This window comes from Brassica rapa, chromosome A03 (assembly GCF_000309985.2).
Source record: "Brassica rapa cultivar Chiifu-401-42 chromosome A03, CAAS_Brap_v3.01, whole genome shotgun sequence".
NCBI classification, from domain to species: Eukaryota; Viridiplantae; Streptophyta; class Magnoliopsida; order Brassicales; family Brassicaceae; genus Brassica; species Brassica rapa.
In genome coordinates, this window is record NC_024797.2 from 7,633,609 (window position 1) to 7,655,378 (window position 21,770).

At 39.1% G+C, this 21,770-nt stretch overlaps 8 protein-coding genes across 9 annotated transcripts; 6 read left to right on the plus strand and 2 right to left on the minus strand.

The window, feature by feature from the left end:
- Positions 1-361: 361 nt before the first annotated feature.
- Positions 362-6,953, plus strand: LOC103857350 (serine/threonine-protein kinase EDR1). Of its 2 annotated transcripts, none has more exons than XM_009134515.3 (17): positions 362-1,010; positions 1,480-1,807; positions 1,878-2,075; positions 2,162-2,350; positions 2,451-2,701; positions 2,816-2,902; positions 2,979-3,071; positions 3,309-3,404; positions 4,073-4,150; positions 4,556-4,643; positions 4,813-5,050; positions 5,160-5,283; positions 5,385-5,404; positions 5,526-5,682; positions 5,945-6,233; positions 6,355-6,427; positions 6,545-6,953. In XM_009134515.3, exons 2-17 carry the CDS (start codon positions 1,598-1,600, stop codon positions 6,625-6,627), a joined length of 2,274 nt encoding a protein of 757 aa, XP_009132763.2. In that variant the 5' UTR covers positions 362-1,010; positions 1,480-1,597; the 3' UTR covers positions 6,628-6,953. The 2 variants fall into 2 exon arrangements, with proteins under 2 accessions (XP_009132763.2, XP_009132762.2); XM_009134514.3 differs by having other exon boundaries at positions 364-1,010; positions 1,485-1,807.
- A 243-nt stretch (positions 6,954-7,196) lies between these two features.
- LOC103857352 (oxysterol-binding protein-related protein 1B) lies at positions 7,197-7,999 on the plus strand. The gene is made up of 2 exons (XM_018658069.2): positions 7,197-7,480; positions 7,573-7,999. Exons 1-2 carry the CDS (start codon positions 7,475-7,477, stop codon positions 7,858-7,860), a joined length of 294 nt encoding a protein of 97 aa, XP_018513585.1. The 5' UTR covers positions 7,197-7,474; the 3' UTR covers positions 7,861-7,999.
- Positions 8,000-8,258: 259 nt separating this feature from the next.
- On the plus strand, positions 8,259-10,031 carry LOC108871398 (oxysterol-binding protein-related protein 1B). The gene has a single exon (XM_033287956.1). The coding sequence runs from the start codon at positions 8,817-8,819 to the stop codon at positions 9,066-9,068; it is 252 nt and encodes an 83-aa protein (XP_033143847.1). The 5' UTR covers positions 8,259-8,816; the 3' UTR covers positions 9,069-10,031.
- A 535-nt stretch (positions 10,032-10,566) lies between these two features.
- On the plus strand, positions 10,567-18,831 carry LOC117132406. Its single transcript, XM_033286343.1, has 8 exons — positions 10,567-11,551; positions 11,626-12,339; positions 12,598-12,660; positions 12,895-12,957; positions 13,148-13,210; positions 13,348-13,781; positions 13,884-13,965; positions 14,040-18,831. The coding sequence occupies exons 1-8, from the start codon at positions 10,664-10,666 to the stop codon at positions 14,655-14,657; spliced, it is 2,925 nt and encodes a 974-aa protein (XP_033142234.1). The 5' UTR covers positions 10,567-10,663; the 3' UTR covers positions 14,658-18,831.
- LOC117132797 lies at positions 12,378-14,044 on the plus strand. Its single transcript, XM_033287955.1, has 4 exons — positions 12,378-12,660; positions 12,895-12,957; positions 13,148-13,210; positions 13,348-14,044. Exons 2-4 carry the CDS (start codon positions 12,928-12,930, stop codon positions 13,783-13,785), a joined length of 531 nt encoding a protein of 176 aa, XP_033143846.1. The 5' UTR covers positions 12,378-12,660; positions 12,895-12,927; the 3' UTR covers positions 13,786-14,044.
- Positions 15,239-15,825, plus strand: LOC117132408 (uncharacterized protein At4g04775-like). The gene is made up of 3 exons (XM_033286352.1): positions 15,239-15,278; positions 15,342-15,490; positions 15,628-15,825. The coding sequence occupies exons 1-3, from the start codon at positions 15,239-15,241 to the stop codon at positions 15,823-15,825; spliced, it is 387 nt and encodes a 128-aa protein (XP_033142243.1).
- LOC117132409 lies at positions 16,518-19,940 on the minus strand. Its single transcript, XM_033286356.1, has 5 exons — positions 19,553-19,940; positions 19,328-19,465; positions 17,598-18,451; positions 16,682-17,491; positions 16,518-16,601 (listed from the first exon to the last, which is right to left on the minus strand). Exons 1-5 carry the CDS (start codon positions 19,938-19,940, stop codon positions 16,518-16,520), a joined length of 2,274 nt encoding a protein of 757 aa, XP_033142247.1.
- LOC117132796 lies at positions 19,114-20,964 on the minus strand. The gene is made up of 2 exons (XM_033287954.1): positions 20,470-20,964; positions 19,114-20,373 (listed from the first exon to the last, which is right to left on the minus strand). Exons 1-2 carry the CDS (start codon positions 20,906-20,908, stop codon positions 20,129-20,131), a joined length of 684 nt encoding a protein of 227 aa, XP_033143845.1. The 5' UTR covers positions 20,909-20,964; the 3' UTR covers positions 19,114-20,128.
- Positions 20,965-21,770: the final 806 nt, after the last annotated feature.

A 21,770-nucleotide genomic window follows, 5' to 3' on the forward strand; every position in this document is an offset into this window, starting at 1 on the left:
TTGTCATATATATATTAGTCATTTATGGTAATTCCGTAAGTTTTATTTAAGGAAAGAAAATATCATATCATATCATTATATCATATAGTTTGACCAACTTATATATCTAACAACATATAAAAATCGAATGTGGACCTACTTATTTTTCAATTGAATGTAATTGACTATCTAATTGAGTGTCACCTATGCATTGGGGCCTCTTTTAATTAATACAAAATTGAGGTTACATTTTTTCAAATGTTCCTCAATTAATATATAAGGGATTTTTCATTTTCACCAAAATAGACAGAGTAATGCATCCGTACCGTATGTATATTAACGTACGAGTAAATAAAGTAGGGTTCCGTCCTGCACTTTTCAGTCCTGTCTTTGAATCCAGTGAATAAGACATCGGGTAACAAGCACCTCAGTGCGAAGATAGTCGATTCTTGGATTTCACTCAAATCATGTGATGGTCCATGTCCCTGGTTCAGAATTGATGTCTTGTATAAGTCTCCACTTTTAGGTCGGATCTTTTGTAACTTCGTGGTTTAAAAGAAGTTTCAGTAGAATAATGTGTTCTCGTGGTGGTTTAAAAACAATGATGAACGATTAGGTAATGTAGGTACCTAGTGAATGTTCCTAGACGGATACTTGATCGTGCATCATCGTCTCTGTGATTAAAACTTTTTAAGATCCATTAAAAGTTGATAAATGAAAGTTGAAGTCGAGAGGAATAAAAATAAAAACAATGGTAGGGTCCAATAGGGACAGGCATTGACTTGGAATCGTATGAAATCTGATAGACAGTGTAGCGGCCCAACAGCCCATCGCCAGCTGGATTTCTTTAAAAGTGGGTCCCATCTTCGATCCGTTTCTCCCAAAACTCACGTGACCTCCCCCTCCATCTTTCTTCACTATCTCCCTCCTCCCCACGTGACCTGACCTCTCTCTCTCTCTCGCCTCTCCTTCATTCATCTAGCAGACGAGCCCTCGCTCCGATATGCTCTGTATCCTCATTGCTATCCTCGGTATAATCGATTCTCCTCTAATCCTTCCTCATTCTCTTTGGTTTTGTTTCTCTACAATTTCTCTCCTCGATCCCATTGCATTTTTGATCGTCTTTCAATTTCAGTTAGGTTTATGTTCGATTTTGTTGAATCCGTTACTCATACGGATCTGCATTAAGATGATTTAGCATCTCCATGACTCATCAATGTGTGATGATGATTTGATTCTTCAACGTTGTGTTTGTTGTTTTTGCTACTTATGTTTTGATTCTCGAATCTTTTTTAATGATATTGATTATTGTGGGGCCAATGGTGGAGTAATAACGAATTGATGTTATAAAGTTGCTTGCTTTACAATATAGTCTTCTTGGTTTGCTCATTTTAATACCAATCCGGTGGGCAAACAAACCCTTTGTTTTATAGCCCATGTTATTTTGCTGTCTGCTGATTTTATCTGTCTTACAAGGTTACATGTATTGTTCTTATCTAGTGCAGAAACAAGAGCAGATGGGTCAGATTCTACACAAGTCAGAGCGTTGTTGTCGATTTAGACAGCCTCTTATGGGGTAAAAGAGATGGTTAAAATAGTGATACGACTTATCTGAAAGATGGAAGAGAGACGAGATGAATCGTTATCTTCAGAACTTGCGGAAAGGGTGAAGTTACTTTCTGTTGAATCTCAAGGTGAAGGTTTGATTAGGGAGTCTCCTAGGAGTGTTGAGCAGGATGTCTCTCCAGGTCAAAGGGCATCACAGCTTCTTTGGGATACTGGGATGCTTTGTGAACCCATTCCTAATGGTTTCTACTCTGTTGTTCCGGTGAGCTTCTTGTTTTTCTTATTTAGGAAGATGCTGCTTCTAATGTGATTTTTATTTTTTTTTGCTGCAGGACAAGAGAGTAAAGGAACTATATAATAGACTACCCACTCCGAATGAGCTTCATGCTTTGGGAGAGGAAGGTGTCAGAATCGAAGTCATTCTTGTTGATTTTCAGAAGGATAAGAAGCTTGCCATGCTAAAACAGTTGATCACTACACTTGTTAGCGGCTCAAATCCTGCTTCGATGATCAAGAAAATAGCTGGAACGGTAGGAATCCTCTTAAATGACTTTTCTCTCTTTGTTATAGGTTTGCATTGCATGTTCTCAGGCGTTTATTCATTCTCCTTAAACAGGTGTCTGACTTTTACAAGCGTCCTACACTGGAAAGCCCTTCAAAGCTTGCTCTGGAGGAAAATGCCTTCTTGTTTGAAAACCATGGTGCTCAGTTGCTTGGCCAAATTAAGCGTGGGTGCTGTCGAGCTCGGGCAATTTTGTTCAAAGTTTTGGCTGATACTGTTGGACTTGAGAGTCGGCTGGTGGTGGTGAGCCTCAACTTCTTGCTGTTTCAGTTTTCTTGTTTCCTCTAATTATGTGCTATTTGTCTCTAACAAATCAACCTTCTCGTTTGATTCATATGAGCAGGGTCTGCCTAATGATGGGACTGTGGATTGCATGGACTCTAACAAACACATGTCTGTTATAGTCGTGCTGAACTCCGTTGAACTACTAGTTGATCTAATCCGTTTTCCTGGTCAGCTGGTGCCTCGATCAGCCAAGGCAATTTTCATGTCACACATCACACCTTCGGGAGAGAGTGATTCTGCCGAAAACGACTCTTGTGACTCGCCTTTGGAGCCAAATAGTCCTTTATACGAGAGAAGAGATCCTGAGAGGTCAGCTTTCCGTTGCGTGATTTTCTTGCTAAACCATTTTATAGGCAGATCATTCTGGACACATCTCTTGTTATATGCTTCCCCGGGAGTGATGAACCGTTTCCTATGTTACAGTACAGAAAAAGATGAAAAAGGATATCCAAATGCATCATTGCATAATTTGATGCTTAGACCTGCTACAGCTATTGAAAGAAAATTGAGGTACCTGTGACATACATTCTGACAAGTTGTATCTTTAATGGTAGATTAATGATAGAAATGTGTTTTTTTCCTTCAGTAACACCTCACATAGTGAACCAAATATTGCCACTGTGTTCTGGAGACGTAGCCGCAGAAAAGTGATTGCTGAACAGAGAACAGCTAGCTCGAGGTTTTTCCCTGCTCTTTCTAGCTTAGATTATAGTTAACAGAAAATAAAATACGCAGATCATTACATTGATATAGTAATGAGTTAAAAGTTACCGTTTCTCTCCTTCTTGCTGCTTTTATATTTAAATCTCCTGATAAGATGCATCTCAGAAAATTTGCTTGGCGATGTATGAGTTATTTGAAGTGTGCCTTTCTTTATGCTTAACTGATAAAAGTCGGCAATCTGTTACATTTGCAGCCCAGAACACCCATCCATGCGATCACGTGGACGATCTATGTTGAGTACTGGTAGGCACTCGTTTAGGGATTACTCTGGTGATGCATCTCCTTCAAGGTAGCTCATTTTTACGATAGTGCATACCAAAATCTGTCAGCCTTTTCCATACATCTAGTCAGCATGTTTGACAGGACTTCCAATATTAGTTAGTTCCTTATTCAAGTCTTTGCTAGATTTTGCAAATTTGCTCACATATGTTAAAATCAACGTATGAGACTGTGGTTGCAGACCCTAAGCTTTTCATTGGTTCCTTGGAAAGGCTACATTCTATCTTTTCTAGAAATTTATGTTCAGAGATTTGGGATTTCTTTCAGAGCCAACAAAACCCATTAAACTTATTCTCATAAATAATGATAGATAAAGGAAAGTAATAACTTAGATGTATTTAGTACCTAAGAGAGAGTGTTGCCTTTCCAAGGAACCACCCATGAAAAGCTTAAGGTCTTCAACCACACCGTCATATATTGCTTCAGGGATAGTTCAGATATTGTTCAAATAGATCTGAAGGATTAATATTTGCTAGATTTTGCATATTTGCTCTTATATGTTAACTCGAGTATTAATTTTTGTCTTTGTAAATTTCACTCCATTTTAGTGATAATATACTTTACTATTCTTGCATTGTTTGTCAGAATTCTGATCTTACTATTACGAGATGCCCAGAGCAATATGTATATTTGATTGGCTGTGCAAACAAATTTTAAATATGTTTATCTTTCTAACAGTTCATCCACATTAGAAATTCGTAAAACTAGACGACGAAGTTTCAGGATGACACCAGAGATTGGGGATGACATTGCAAGGTTGGTATTCTCAACCGTGTGCACTGTTTCTTCCTTCATCCTTTACAAGCATTTGTGTAATTATCAGCTTGCATATTAAAGTCTCTTTATTCGAACTTGTTCTGTCAATCTAAGTTATGAGGTAATTTTGGAACTCTTCGATCATCTTAACAGCTGTCATTATATCACATGGAATTACGGCATGAGCCATCTAAAATGCAAAACTGTTATCTTCAAACTCGTAGATGCTTAGGTGTCTGTAGGATAGTGATGTACCAATGTGATGTTGAAACTATATTTTCACTCTCACTGCCACAAAAGCTTTTTGATTTGGTACTGAGAATCATGAGAAAGAACTCATGAAAGAGTGAGCTGCGGTTTTATCATTTTCTTGTGTATTGATTCTGTTGTTACAAATTTTTGAAGCGCTGTACGAGAAATGTATGAGAAATCAAAGCAAAACCGTCTCTTGCATGGCCGAGAGGATGGAAACAGCTCAGGTATCAATAAAAATGTAAGTTGGGGATCTTTGAGTGACTATTGTATTGTGTCAGTTCTCTTCCCATAGTTTAACCAGTATATACGTTCTGAGTTTTCTCGAGAAAGTCATTGCACTAAGAAGTTGAATCTAGTGGCTCGTACCTCTATAAACTCTTGTGCTTTCTTTGGTTGTCATTTTCCAGGTGTCTGGCCTCCATCTTGATGATGTGTTAAATTCGAAGAAGACAATGTCGTTGCCATCATCCCCTCATGCTTACAGGAGTCAAGGATTCGGACGAAGAGGGCCTTCAGATTTTGCCGTGAAGGATACGTGGAATAAAGTGGTTGAGTCTTCCACATTGCAGAATCAGCCTTTGTTACCCTATCAAGAATGGGACATTGACTTCTCAGAGCTGACTGTTGGAACTCGGGTGGGGATTGGTAAGCTGCTCTAAATTTATCTTTGATATGGACAATGCAGTTTTTAGTTCATTTTCAATTACTTGAGCATTGTAGTATAAAGAATCATTGTTTTATGTTTTGCATCTAGGATTTTTTGGTGAAGTTTTTCGTGGAGTGTGGAACGGGACAGATGTTGCTATCAAATTGTTTCTGGAGCAAGATCTTACTGCCGAAAACATGGAAGATTTCTGCAATGAGATATCGATTCTCAGGTACCTTGTTATCAATTGCTTGGTTATTGTTGTATCAATCCCTGTATACATCTACTAACTATTTTGCATGTTTGCTCGGGCATCTGTGGTTCTCTCTTCAGCCGAGTTCGCCACCCAAATGGTGATTTTTGTTTTCCTCACAATCTCTCGTTTCATGTTTATTAAATAATATGTGGAGACATGTCGAAGATTATTTTCTTTGTTCACCTTTATCAGACAAGTTGTGATCCATGTTTTTGCAGTTGTTCTATTTCTGGGTGCGTGCACAAAACCTCCGCGCTTATCCATGATTACGGAATACATGGAGCTGGGATCTTTGTATTATTTGATCCACATGAGTGGTCAAAAGAAGAAACTTAGCTGGCACAGAAGGCTCAGGATGCTAAGAGACATCTGCAGGTACATTAGCTTGCTTATAATGTTACCAATTTATTTGCTCTGCCTTGTGAATCTGAGGATTAGTTATTAACTGCTTGGGGCTTATTATGTCATCTTTATTTTTAGTTATTAGTAGTATATCTTAATGGAGTGAACAAACTTGATTTGTTTCACTCTACATAAGAAACAAGAGCATCTTATACATATTTCCATAGATAGTATATTTCAAACTACATATGCGTAATTCATATGCTGGTTTGTATTTTTGATTTGGATGCTTAAGGGGCTTGATGTGCATTCACCGGATGAAAGTAGTCCACCGTGATCTAAAAAGTGCCAACTGTCTCGTGGACAAACATTGGACAGTCAAGATCTGTGATTTTGGGCTCTCGAGAATAATGACTGATGAAAACATGAAGGACACTTCATCTGCTGGTACACCAGAGTGGATGGCTCCAGAACTCATTCGCCAGGAACCTTTTACGGAGAAATGTGATATCTTTAGTCTTGGTGTCATAATGTGGGAGCTTTCTACTTTACGTAAACCATGGGAAGGTGTTCCACCTGAGAAGGTACAATATGCTATGCCATGATTCTTCTAGCGATGTTCATTCTCTGAACATCTGGACCACTTGTTTCAGGGTTCAATAATTTCATGTGAATTAGATTGATTGTTGAAAGTTTGCTTCTTAGGTTATATTTGCTGTTGCGCATGAACGGTCACGTCTTGAGATTCCTGATGGTCCACTCAGCAAACTAATTGCAGGTTCGATGTTGTTAAACACCATAGTTTCTTGAACTTCTGATTGTTCTTTTTCGTTTTTTTCTCTCATTATATTCCACTGTTACAGTCTGAGTAAACGTTACTGTATTTTCTCTGCAGACTGTTGGGCAGAGCCTCAAGAACGTCCAAATTGTGAAGAGATACTTAGAGGCTTGCTAGATTGTGAGTATACACTGTGTTAGCACCACTTCTCTGTGGTGGGATATGAGCCGAAGGAGTTTCAGCTCAAAAAGCAGCCCAGGTTCTTAGATCTCTGCTCCTAAATTTACCTTAGCGGCTTAACTTTTAAGATCATGCGAGCTTCAAGGCTCTAATGAGAGAAATTCCCAGTTCAGTTTTGAGAGAGGCACCAATGTAGACAATAACAAGCAGTGTCTATTGTGTGATTCATGGTCTCACAGGCAGTGTTTGTGGTTTTAAAGAGCATTTTGGTCTATTTCAAAAAAATATAGATATATATGTAATGCTATTCTTTTTTGGGAAAAATAAAGAGCTCTTTGATATGTTACTTCATTCATCCATCCATTATCTTCAAAACAAAGATGAAATTAGTAAGTGTGAATGTGTGATGCATATGCTGCTGCTGAGTCGCTGACAAACATCTCATAATAAACAGGATAATAATAAGAAAGCAATAACAAGCCAGAATTTTAAAAAAATCAATTACCATCTAAATGGAGTTTATGAAAATAAATAAGTTAGCATCATTCTAACCAAAATTGCATCTCTCAATCTGAGTTATCATCCCAGACAAACAAAACATAGATCAACTACAACTATATAATTTTTTTTCAAAAAGAAAAAAAAAACTACAACTATATAACTTATAGGACACGATACCTTAACATTGTATGCCTAGTTCTTGATTAATTCGTATATATTTAGGGTTATTTAATTTCTTGTGATATTATTATCTAGTGGGGAGTACTGGGGACACTACTGACAGTCATGCAAAAATGAAGGAAGTTTCTTGGATTCAACTTTATTGTTCATCCAAAAATTGAAATCTGGTGGTCCATTTTCAGTTACATGCATGTATGTTTCATGATTACATTACAGCATAAACATTTACATGATTCTTCTCTATATAAATGATCCATCACTCTTCTTCTCTTTGTTCTATACAGAAGCAGAGTAAAACAAAGACCCAAAGAATAAAAAAAATGGAAGCTAAAGTCATTTCTTGCACTACTTTTGGAGAAGACAAGGTCATAAAGATTGTTGTTTCGAGCCGTCGTGCAGTCACCAACTACAAACCTGGAGAAAACGAAACGACCGTTGTTGTTGCCGATGATACTTGCTCCAAGAAAGATGTTGAAGAGATTAAGAAGACTTGTGAGAAGCTCGATTATGTTTACGAAGGAAGACTTCACGAAGATTACGCGCAGACCAACATTGGACCTGGTTTGGTCTGAAAGTTTCAGAGTTACAGTTAAACTCTCTATGCTTTGCTTCACTTTTGTCTAAGTACTTTTCTTTTCTGCATTTTTGCTTTCTATGTTCTAAGTTAGCTATTGGTGGTTTGCAGCTATGAATATGAGTTTATTAGTTACATTTTCTTACAACACTGACTTTGACCTAATCACTCTGGCCTTAACACACAGCAATCTAACTTGTTAATATAAACTGAAGGTGGTGCTTTGAGACATCGGTTTTTCTTAGTACAAATGGAGATGGCTTCTCCTATAGCTTGAAAGAATGTAGCAATTTTGTAAGTAAAGAACCCAACCAACATTGGTTTCAACTTCAAGTGCATGAATCCAATACTCAGGGACAAGTAATCTGCCAAACATATTCAAAAAGTAAATCTGATTGATGGAACGAAGTTAGTTGTAGTGAAAGGATATAATAATGCACAAGAGAGAAGCGCTTACGCATTCCATCTGTTGAATATCATAACCAGCGCAAGTATGGACTATTCAAGGTGTTACGGAAGATCAATGATAATGTTTATGTTGTGGCTCTCCCAGAATCTATGAACATTTCTAATACCTTCAACGTAGCTGACATTCATTAGTATCAAGCAGATGAGAATTTGGGGACAAGTTCTTCATGGAGGAGACTGATGTAAAAAGGATTTACTAGTTTTTCCTTTTTGATATTTTCTATTTTTGTGAGTTTTCCTTTTTTTTTAAGTTTCCCTTTTAGTTTTCACGTTTGGATTTTTTCTATTTTATGGTTGAGATCCTTCTCTATATAAAAAGAGGTTCTAAGTTTTTGTAAGACACAACTTGTTATTCTAATTTTATCTAATCTGGTGGATTTCCAGAGTTTTCTCTTCAAATTCATCGCTTGTTCTAGTGTTTGCTAATCCTAAAGTTTTCCGACTGCGTCAGAAGCCGAGTAAAAAAAACAAATACTCAAAGAAAAAATGGAAGCCAAAGTGATTTCTTGCACTACTTTTGGAGAAGACAAGGTCATAAAGATTGTTGTTTCGAGCCGTCGTGCAGTCACCAACTACAAACCTGGAGAAAACGAAACGACCGTTGTAGTTGCCGACGATACTTGCTCCAAGAAAGATGTTGAAGAGATTAAGAAGACTTGTGAGAAGCTCGATTATGTTTACGAAGGAAGACTTCACGAAGATTACGCTCAGACCAACATTGGACCTGGTTTGGTCTGAAACGTAGAGTTAAAGTCAACTCTCTATGCTTTACTTCACTTTCGTTTATGTACTTTTCTTTTATACATTTTGATTTCTATGTTCGAAGTTATCTTTTGGTAGTTTGCAGTTATGAATGAGTTTATTAGTTACATTTTCTTACAACACTGACTTTGACCTAACCGCTGGACTTAACACAGAACAAAACTAACTTGTTATATAAACTGAAGTAGGTGCTTTTAGACATCGCTTTTTTTATAGTAGAAATGGAGATGTCTTCTTCTATAGCTTGAAAGAATGTAGCAACTTTGTAAGTAAAGAACCCAACCAGCATTGGTATCAGCTTCAAGTGCATGAATTCATACTGAGGAACAAGTATTCTGCCAAAAATATTCAGAAAGTAAATCTTATTGATGAAGATATGATAATGGACAAGAGAGAAAAGGCTTACGCGTTCCATCTAATGAATATCATAACCAACACAACCAGGACTAGTAACCGTGGCTGTCCAGCTGCACCTCTATCAGATCAATCAAGCCAAGAAAGAAAAGAAAAATGTGAGTGAGTCTTCTCAATATAGATAACCGAAATGAATGAGAATAGAAAGAGGTAACACGTAATTCATAACTCCTATGGCTCCATCTGCCATGGCATCTACAGTGTTACCAAACATTCTCATGTAAGCTAATGAACCCATCAAGCCAGCACAGTTCCAACACAGTGCGATCAGATGACTTCACAGTTATTAATTTTGAGAGGTTTTGATGTCCTTTGTAGGAGAAAGACAAACCTAATTAGTGTTATCTCTGGTGTTGTATTGTATGAAATATAAGCTGAGACTAAACCAACACCACCAATGCCAACTGTGAGAAGCTGTAGCTTTATTTTTCAACTGCAAAAATAAAAATAAAAACCGAAAGTCAAAGAGAGTAAAAACCAAAGAGTCCATGAAGATTAAAGAGTTTGATGCAAAACCAATATGCCTTTCATGAGTGCCCAAACCGTAAAACCAGTAGCCATATATACCGTGAAAGGATGATTAGCTAACGAATAGGTTTTGATATTACGTATGATAATAATTTTTGTTTGATATTATCTGATGTCTGATGATCATCATCATCACCTATTATTATTTTATCAAGAAATAAATCAAAATACAAGATAAATCTGAGTATATATTCATTGACTAAACAAAAAGTATTGTTATTATTACTTATCAAAAAAAAAGTATTGTTATTATCTCAATTCTCCTTTCTTTTTAGAGAAATTGCACTCTACACATTAGCTCTTTAGTGTATTTAGCTCTATGCACATTTACGTACTTCTAGGCAAAGTGTTAGACTTGCTTGGACGAAACTACCCCTACCGTATTCTTAACTTTTATATTCTCTCCACAATATTTTATTACTTTTGTGTTTAACCAAAACAACACGAAACCACTTTTTGTCAGACAAGTTGAAACCTATCACTATCCTTACATTCTCAACTTTCGATAACTTCTTTCTAACCTTTCTCATCATCTTTCATCTATATATATTGAGACTTATGCTTCTAAATATATATATCTCCATCTCTTTCTACTTTCTTTGTAGTATAAGAGAAATTGATTTTACCCCATGTCGTCAGGCGCCGATGAAACCGATGAAACCCCACATCTTCAATTCCCACCTCGCATGTTCGCCGTTGGTGATGAACCACTAGGAATTAGGGTTACTCCATATCATAAACCTTCTGCCATCACCAAAATTCTAAACGCTCTAACTGAAGATGAAATCGAAGCTATCCGGAAGACCCCTTTTGGGAAACTGGTGGAAATTGCCGATAAACCGTCATTCTCTGGACGATTTGGGAGATTTCTTATATCAAGACAGTTGAAGATCGTGAAGAAAAACGAAGCCTGGTTTCTTTTCGCCGGTAAACCAGTTAGGTTCTCCCTCAGAGAATTTGCGATGGTGACCGGCCTCAACTGCCAGCAGTATCCCACTCATTCGAAGAAAAGGAGCACGAAGAGTATAACAGAGAAGCCATATTGGGGTGAGCTTTTTGGGTTAATGACTGAAGTTCCGGTAAGCTATGTTGTTAGCATGCTAAGGAAGAAAACAGTTACGGATCCGGAAATTAGGTTTAAGTACGCCCTGCTTGCTTTGCTCTCAGCCGTTATAGTGCCAACGTCTCACAATCCGCGAATTGCTCACCAGCATGCCGAGATGATCAAAGATGTTGATCAGTTCCTTGCGTTCCCGTGGGGGCGGGCTTCCTTCGACATGCTTATGAGCAGCATAAAAGAGAGAGATGAAGTATCACTATCACAGAACACCATTGCTCTCAAAGGGTTTGTGCTATCATTACAGCTTCTAATGATTGAAGCTGTTCCGTCGCTTACTGGAGTTGTTGAAGATGGTGGATCTTCTGCCTCAGACGGCGATGAATCTGTTGATGAAGATGGAAAGGGAAAGAAAAGTATCAATACTGTGCATGTCACTGATATTGATACTGCCGCGAAGGTATACATTTCAAGTCTATATTGGTATCAATGGTCACAATTTGCCAGTAAGTTGATGATGTTATTGCCCTGCAGGCTCACGTTGTTTCTATTATCACTGCGGGAGTTGAAGAATTTCTTCTCAACCCCGAACTCGGATTTTCCGATGACGGTGAAGATGTGCTTGTAACCAATATGGTCAAGTGTGTTGAAGATGGATTTGCGTTTGCTAACTCCCATTTTACCGGTGGGGCTACCAAAGCTGACGTGAACCGAATGCGTGAAGACGGTAAAACAGGAAAAAAAAGGTCACGGAAGAACACCAAAGTGAACCTGAAAGAGCCTGTCACGGAGGCTCTCGACGCTGATTATGTTGCAGACATTGTAAGAAAGAGTGTCTCAACAGAATTGAGCAAGATGGGGGTACAAATCCAGAATCTCGTTGACAATGTAACGACCTCGCATCAGCTTTTGCGCTCCGACATCGAAGACATGTTCCAGATTTTTCGGAGGGATATTACGAAGTTGGTCACTCCTCTTTGCACTGCCCCACATAACCCCCCACCACCTCCTACCCCACACTCATCTCATTTTGGAATGAGAAACCAGTCGGGTAGCACCACTCCTGCAAACACAAATAACATCATCAATGAGGCTGTCCGTTTTGCAAATCAGCACTCACTCCAAACAAAGAAGGTGACCTCACCATGCCTTTTCTTAAAACACAATCTAATTGCCACCATATTTGGTGATGCAATACTCTTTGATGTCATAGGGTATAACGGCCGAGAAAGGTGTAGTCGAAGAAACTAATGATGATGATGCGGACTTTAATCTCGAATCCGAACCGAATGTAAGGGGGATCCATCTGAAATTCATATTACTCTATAGCTTATCCATTTTTTTTTCTTTGAATCGTTAGCTATCCACGACTCGAATTAGATTGCACCTTTTTAATTTGAATTGGTAGGATGAACGTTAGTATGATAAACAGATTATTACATTGTACTATTTACTTTAGCATGTCATTTTACATTAGTGTTTGCTAACGTTTGTGGTCATGTGCAGGCCGATGTCCTTTCAGACAAAGACGCTCCTGCTGTGGAAACCAATCCTCATGTACAAGACAGTGTAAGTAATCTGTAACAACTTAGGATTTACTTCTCTCAAACAACAAATATGACTTACTAGTTCGAAATATATTTCTTTTTCCATTGTTAGCTCACTTCGACGGGGAATAGAACGCATCTACCTGATTTGATTTGTTAGGAAGTATATTAGTTTGATAATAATATTAGCACTGTACTCTTTACTATTCGCATGCTCTGCAACAAATTGTGAGGTAACGTTTGGACTCATGTGCAGGCCGATGCCCGTTCAGACACAGACGATCCTGCTATGGAGACCAATCTTCATCTACAAGACAGTGTAAGTAATCTGAAACAACATAGGATTGACTTCTCTGAAACAAAGAATGAGTTGGTACCAACCAAATTTTTTTTTTTTGATTGATAAGATTTTTGTTTATTTTGCTAAAGTTATAAGTAGACTGCTTTTTTCATACGTTTAGCATGTCTTTCAACATCAATGTATGTTAACGTTTTCGACTCATCTGCAGGTCGATGTCCTTCTGGACACAAACGCTCCGGCTGTGGAGACCAATCCTCATCTACAAGACAGTGTAAGTAATTTGTGTCAATTTTTAATGTCTGGTAACCCTAATCTCCACTTGCTATAAATTTTGGATGGCGAATTTTTTAGACAAATGCTAACCATATCTAATACCAACGTTATTATAATCTCAATATTCCTCTTCAGGAAAATCTCCCAAGATCAAAAGAACCTACTGTAGTTGGTGATAGTCGAGACCCACTCGTGGCTGAAAACGATCCCATATCGAAGGACAGTGGAGACACTAGTCTTGCATTTCCCCAGCCAACATTCTCCCTTGGCCTGACGCAGGAAGATCCTCAACTATCCAAAACAAGCGCCCCTGACAGCGAGGACTATGGTGATGAACATATGACAGTCGATCCACCACCAACTTCCAATGAGAACGATGCTCCAGCGCCGCTTTACAGGAAAAGCAAGCGTCCACGAGTTGTTCCTAGGTCACTAGTTGGTGATTACCAGTGTGATAAACGTATACTGGTGCGTGCGTGGGAGGCGCATGTGAATGCCACTAGAAGGGTCCCCAACGTTGACTACGCTGTGAAATTCGCTGAACTTTCATCGAAGCTGGAGTCCCCATTGTAAGCACATTCTACTAGATATGCTAATGAAAATATTATACTACATCCGTTATTTTAGCATGCTAAAACTATTTCTTATAATGTATGTGCCTTTTACCGCAGCACAATAAAACTTGATGGCTTATCTCTCACTAGTAAAGAGCTCTCTGCAATTGTTGACAGGTCTACGCACTTACCACCAAAGGTAATGTTTTAATTTTAGATATATATTAATTTTCAATCTGGGTGAGGGCTCAACTGATGTTGTCAATGTTGTAGGCTCTTGACGTCCTCATTCATCATACCCGTTTAGTTTTCCAATCCTATCCAGTCTCCCTCCAATCAAAGAACTCTGTTTTTTTGGACACAAAGTTTGTCTCACTCCTTGCTAAGACGTTTTTCAAATTCTCCAAAGCACCTAAGAAAGAAAGTTTTCGATTTCCAGCCGCATTAGCTGACTATTTAGTTCGAGATTTCCCAATTGATGAAGCTAATCGTTTCTACTTCCCGTTCAATTTTGACAAGAAGCATTGGGTTGGTGTTTGCGTTGACTCATCCCTAGGCCAGGTTTCTGTTTTAGACTCAAACACCTCTCTCAGGACGGACGGGATGATCACGTCAGAAATGCGTTCTATTTCGCAGATGTTTCCTTACATACTGAAACAAGCTGGGAAACAATGCAGTTCCAAAGACATGAAGACATTCACCATCGACAGACCTCGTTCCATCCCTCAGAACACCACCTCCTTTGACTCCGGCGTTACTTCTATTTTTCTAATCCAAGCTCACGCGGTTGGGGGTCTCGAAGTCTGCAAATGCATCACACCTGATGTGCTAGACGTTGAGGTCGAGCGCCTCACAGTTATGATCTATGAAGAATACATGGGACTCATCTGAGTGTGAACTTGTAGCCTATGTCTCATTTCCCGCGTCATGGAGATCGTCTGCTCAATCTCATATTTTGTTGTTTGTTAGTTTGTTTAATGTTGTTGTTTCTAAGATCGAAAACTCATTTGTAAGATGTTTCGGAAAGTTACCCTTTTCGGCTTTAAATGTTTTGTCTGTATCCTGCTAACAAGACCGCCTCAATATAATTACATTTCAATTATGCTCCTTATGCAAACGGGGCCCAACTAACCTGACTTAGCTCATATACTACACATACAAGTTAACAATTTAGCATGCTAACAAGACAACATGCGAGACTGAATACGGACAAACCAGGCGGTCCGGAACTTGGTTTACATATAATTACGGTTTAATTTCTAGAATTTAAGTCCGATACTCCGCTTTTTTGTAACAAAACGTCGTCGTTAGACATTATTTCCTTAGATAAACTTTGGTGATTGTGCTCATGTATTGATGATCTAAACGACGTCGTTGTCTTTCCTGCTCCCCTTATTTAACTCTACCCCCGAGACTCCGCTTCTTCATAACCCTAGCTCGCCGGAAAAAAAAGGAGAGATTGAGCCGTTGATATGTCGACCCAAACCAAGGGAAGCTCCTCCTCAGCACCCGGTACGTGGCTACGCTCTTTTTAGCAAGGAATATCATCTATTTAAAATGTTCTATGTTTTACAGGGGGAACACGTTCTAGGCGGCGAAGAGTTGAGAAACCGAGGGGGATCCCGCAATTCTGTCGTTGTGGTGAAGAAGCAGTGATTAGGACATCAGGGACTGCAAAAAACCCCGGTCGGCTCTTCTACTGCTGTCCGAACGGATCAGAGGAGGTAACTGATTTTCCACCTATAGCAAGTATTTAGTGAAGTATGTTAATGCTCCCACACATGATAGAGCTTATTGGTAAGTAGTTCCAGAACAATCCTTTAATTGAGAGGGTGATATTGCTTCATATTTCCATGTTCAGGACAAATTCCATCTTTTCACATGGACTGACGAACGTGTGGTGGAAGAGGTAGAGGACCTAAAGTGTGAAGTTTCAGAGCTGAAAGCAGACATCTCCAATGTTAGAGCAGAACTAAGTTCAATAACGAAAGATAGCGAGCGTACCAAGCTAATGGTAGAGTTAGCAAGAGACAGGAAATGTTGTTGTGCTATATTATAAGTGTAGGAATGCCGATCCCAATGCTATGTTATCCATTGTCTTAATCCACTAAAAAAACCCATGCAACCTTGTCCTTAATTGTGTTGTTGTATGTTTGATTGCGTAAGGAGAAATTTCACATTACTCTAGCACAAATAAAACAATTTGCTTGACGGTGTCTGGTTGAAAGGATTGAGGTTTTAACTAGGGGCTCGACAGTATCAATCCAATGGGTCTGTTGGCAATAGACGAGAATTGCTGTCGTGCTATAATGCAAGTATAGAAATGATAAATTGTAGTGGGATTTATTCCTGTTTAAGGCCCTTCTTAGCAAACTAATTTTATCAGTTTCACAACAAATAAACTTTACCGTGCTATAATACTGTCGTAGAATTATTTTGGTGTTAAAACTTTTGCTGCATTAAATTTAAGGTTTCAACATTTCAGTTTTCCCTCAGATGTTAACGTATGTGTTCACATGATTAAATGAAGTATACGACCAAAACAAACCTTTGTATCACACTTAAATAATGGAAGGAATTTTTATTTATAATAATAAAGCGTTACATCTTAACTCCAACAGACCTATATGATCGGATAACTACTATTACAATATCACACAAGATAAATAGCAGTTGTCCATCATGATCCCACCCCTTTCCATACAACTCTTCCTACGCCACAAATTCCTTCCTACAAGCTTCCCCAACATTTTATATAGATTCCTTGCAAGTGGCTTTGTTGTGTCCCAGCCCCTTGCAACGGCTACACAAGGCCCTCCTCTTAGTGCGTTTCATCTGCAAACATTTTTATCGATCAGGTCAAATAGTAAATCATATTGTATCTCTATTCCATTAAATCTAGTTAGTATACTTACTATTTTTTCCCCCCTGGAGAAGAACCTCTGCTTCTTCGGCCTCCCAGGTGGGCGTCTTGTCACTGGAGGACACAGTTTCATACCACCAAAGTCAGAAACCAAATCAGACACACCTGTGTAGTCAGGCACTGGCAATACACTCCCTGCATATGCCGACCTCAGCCCCTCAATAGTGTATGCAGGCAAAACTAACGATTCCACGCTAATCTTTGCCTTGATTGCAGCAGCTATAGCATGTGAACATGGAATGGCAAGCACCTGAAACTCGTAACAGCTACATGTTTTTTTATCGAGGTCAACGTGAAAGCTCCCTCCGTTCTTGTTGCGCACCTCGTACTCGTCCTCTCCAATTTGAGTTACGCCGTATCCACCTGTCTGCTCAAAACTTTTGGTTAGCATTCCGGAGACCTTTGGCGACATTGAACCCATATTCTTCTGGGCTGCTTCCCTTCGCGTTGCAAACCAACCTGTGAGCTTAGTACGAATGAAATCGATCAAAGGTATTACCGGAAATTCTCTAGCTTCCCGCAAAACAGAATTCCATGATTCCGCAAGGTTGCTTGTCATGATATTATATCTCTTTCCCGGGAAATGTGATCTGGCCCAATGCTCTAACCCAATATCAAGTAAGTACTCAGCACATGCCGGATCCATTGTCTTAATCTCGTTAAAAGTTGTATAGAATTCCTGCAATCTGAAGGTCCTAGCTGCTTTAGCAACGAGATATTCCAGGTGCCGAGCTCTGAAATTTGACCTTATGTTTCTCTTCAAATGAACCACACAGATACAATGCCCCACTCCCGGATAGACCTGCATGCACACATCATTTAATTAGCATGATTCACGGTTAATGCATGTGCATATACGCATTTTTAACATAATCTGATGATCAAAGACACGGCAATCAATTAATTACCTTGCTAAGACCTTTGTATATAGACATGTGCCTATCAGATACAAACACCAACTCATCATCCCGCTCAACAAATGCCGACAACTGCTCAAAAAACCACTCCCATGAAGAGTCGTTTTCGCTGTCAACTACTGCAAAAGCTAGAGGAAATATCTGGTAGTTGCCATCTTGGGCAGACGCAGTCAGCAAACACCCTGCATATTTCCCTTTCAAGTGAGTACCATCAACCACCACCACTTTTCTCATGAACTCATAACCCTTGATTGAAGCGCCAAAAGCGACAAACATATATTTGAAACGTTCGCCACCACCCTCAACTGTTTCAGTGTAGAGTTTTGTTATCGTCCCCGGATTTGCAGTCACCAGCCTTTGTAGGTAGTCTGGTAAGAGGTGGTAAGATGACTGTGTGGTACCTTTAGCTTTATCAATGGCCACATCCCTAGAACGCCATGCCTTCCAGTATGAAATATTGACGTCATGGTCGCCACGCATCATCTGCCTTATTTCACGCGGTTTAGGTCCTCCGCCGGCGCTTCCAAACTTGTTTCGCATTAGCTCTCCAATAACCGATGAAGTAGCTTGAGTCTGATAACCGCCACGCTCATCTATCGAGCATGTATGCTCTGATACCACTTTCCGAACTTCGAACACATCAGCATCCTTAAGTTTGACTGCATACACTCTCCATGGGCAATTCAGACCACAGCATTCAAGTACCATCAGCCCTGGTTCTGACTTCCTACTTCTGTACTGAAACTTCATGCTTATGGCATAAATAGCCATATGTTGCTTGAAAGCCTCTCTGTTTCTGAACATCATGCCCTCAGTAACATTGTTTCCGTATTCTCCTAACTCGCCTATAAACATATACATCACGGAAATGGTTAGGACAGCTACAATGCCAAAAAGTTTAACTAGCAAACCAAAACTATATAGATTCCGTGCCAAACTAGAAGAAGTTATATTTCTCATTATATTTCCAAACGATGTACTTGTGTAATAATTTTATTGTCTTCATATAATGCACGTTGTTGTATTACAAATTCCCTTTATATGTTCCATTTTACAGTAATATGACAAATATTTTTTTAAGGTAGCACTGCCAGAGGTTTTCATTTAGCGCGTCAACATGAATACAATAAAGGTTATGTAAGACTTAGCTGTCTAACAGAAACAACATACAATCCAAATCAAACATTAAACCCTATTTAAATAAAGATTGTTTTCTTTGACCAATGCTAGAGGGTTTTCCATTTAGCGCGACAAAAGTAATACAACCACGGCTACACATAAGACATAGCAGTCTAACAAACACAACACACAATCCAAAACAACGTTAAACCGTAATAAAACATAGATTCTTTTCTCTAACAAATGCTAGCGGTTTTTTCCATTTAGCGCGACAACAGAAATACAACTATGGCTACATATAACACTTAGCAGTATAACAGAAACCACAGCGAAGGCAAAACTAACATTAAACCATATTAAAAGCAAAGATTATTTTCATTAAGCATTGCTAGAGGGTTTTTCATTTAGCGCGATAACATAAATACAACAACGTCTACTTATGACTTAGCAGTCTAAAAGAAACAACATACAAACCAAATTAAACATTATCCACCCAAAACATAAACACCACCATCAACCACAGACAATACACGCGACAACAAGGTAATCCAACTTGCAAACCCCTTTTCCTTTCCCCAACAAAACATTTTAAAGACACCCACCCTCGGTGCTACTCCCTTCCGATGAAGTTTGCTCTGCCCTCTGACCACCCTTCTTTTCACGTCCACCATGTATGGTAGCCTTGCTCCCTTCAGCGAATTCTGTTGGCGTCTTTTCCAATGCTTTACCAGCCCTCTTCTCTGTTTTCACATTAATGTATTAAAAATTGTTTACAATTTGTCCGCCATATCATAAAAACTGTTTTTTCAACGTAAAGCATCCCGTACCTGTGTTCGTTGGGAGGATGCATGCAGACTCCCCTAGTTGAATCGCACTCGGTTCCTCTACCATTTCATTTGTACGCACTTGTTCACCTATATATGTCGGCACAAGCGGGGCATGTGTCGATCCTGTTGATGAGCCACCGCCATTATCATCCGTTGCTGCGTTTGGCTCACCCACACCCATGTTTTGATTTCCCGGTGGGTCATTGACATGTAAACCTTCTGGACAAGCAAACCCCTCATTTGCAACATCTTGCCAAAAACGCATAGTATTCTCAACCCCTTCACCAGTGATTCCTTCGGTGGGACCATGTGTAGGGTAGTTCAACAAGTCCATTCCCACATCCCAAAACACAGACGGTGCTTGGGCTTGCGTGATTTGTTCTGGCATTACGGATGTCCTCCCTGTTATCCCTGCATCACAGTGATATTTAGCGATTAGTAGTTTTGCTATAAAACTTCTTATTTATCAGGCTAACAGTTTTACGTTTTCTTGTTAGCCAAGTTTAACACTTCCAGTCTCATCAGATATGCTAAGCATTAAACGTGTTTGTACTAATTTCTTTTCCACATACTCAATCAAAGTTGATAAAACCAACCTTGCACAACATCCTCGAGAGTTCCTTCCATCATTACTTCATCATCGTCGTTGTCAAGTTCAATGATTTCTCTCACCGGAGCTGTGTTGTGGTTACGATTTGCACGGTAACAGTCAGCGTGCGCCATCTCCAAAGACACTCGATGAAAAAGAAGCATCGCTTCCTCAGGGAATATCGCGTTCATCACCCGTTCAGTTTGGGCTGCACGATCACCAAACACAAGACCTGCATTACAAAAATCATTGGTTTAGACATCATTATAATGAAACAATAGACAACAAATTAAATGTAGAGTTTTCCTATCCGAGGTCGTATACTTACTTTCATACGCAGCCCTTGAGTTTTCAGTGGCAGTCATGTCAAAAACATACGAGGTTGCACCAATGTTGAAACTTGTTCGACACAGGAAATGGTACTCAGCCACTCCTTTAGGCCCCACTGTTACAAGGATTGCTAGATCCTCCAACCAGGTTCTCACGTTAAGGATCAAGGAGAGATCAGACGTGTTAGCGATCGTTGTTGGTGGTGTCTTGTTACCCAGTGGCACGAGCATCCAGCTAGGCAGACGGTACGTCACAACCACCGGAGTCCGTTGACTTAGGCTGTAACGGCGCCTTACGATCTGGTCGAGCATATCAAAGGTGGCTGTCTTGCTAATCAACAACCCATATCCATAATCTTCAGGGTCGACTATGAAATCCCATTCTTCGTTTCCGTTTTTCTTCCATTCACCTAGCCAAATACGGATAGAGCGAACCATCCTGAAAAAACAAGAATACTACAAGAGTTAATGCATGTCGCTGATATGGCAACCGCAATTTATGTTGCAGCAAAATAAAAAATAACGAACTAATCATTCTCATATTTAATGACAGGTGATGATATCTTCAGATTTCATGTGACAAATAACAAAACACTAAATAGCAGTCGAACAACAGTTAATGCATGACGAACAACAGCTAAAACATTCTCTATTTATGACTCTCAGAAATTAACTACGATGAAACTAATTAATACCTTCGATTTTCTTTAGTGTTTATGGTGCATAAGCTCACCGGTTGGATCCCCTTTTATAGCGAAACCCGACATGAACTTTCTCACTCTAGCCCCCATACAAACTTTTTGCATGCCTTAGAAGATCTTTTTACTCTGATCCTCCTTTCCATGCACAGGCTGTTATCACAGGTAGAAACCGCTCATTCGTCAATTCTATTTGTAAACTGCGTAAAGTTATTTTAGCGGGTATATATTCTAGGTTAATGATTACTAACCCCCCCAATCGAAAACAATAACCCTTTTAGCTTCCAACCTACACTAAGCCTACGGCAAAACCTCTTCCTTATCTTATAGAAGGACCTTATCGTCATTTTGCTTTGCTTTCTGACAATCGAAAGCCCACATCTTTTCTCTTATGGGTATCCGCCTAATTTCCACATTCTTCTTGTATTTTGGCCCAATTCACCCTTCTTTTTAAGCTTTTTCCAAAGTTATTAATAACTTCTTCCTTTTTTACTTACTTTGTTTGTATTTTAGTTTTGTATTTTTAAAGTTTCTGTTTTTGTAGTTTCATATGTATTGACGGTTTAAAGAAGTAATTCACAGTAATGAAGGTTAAATAGATG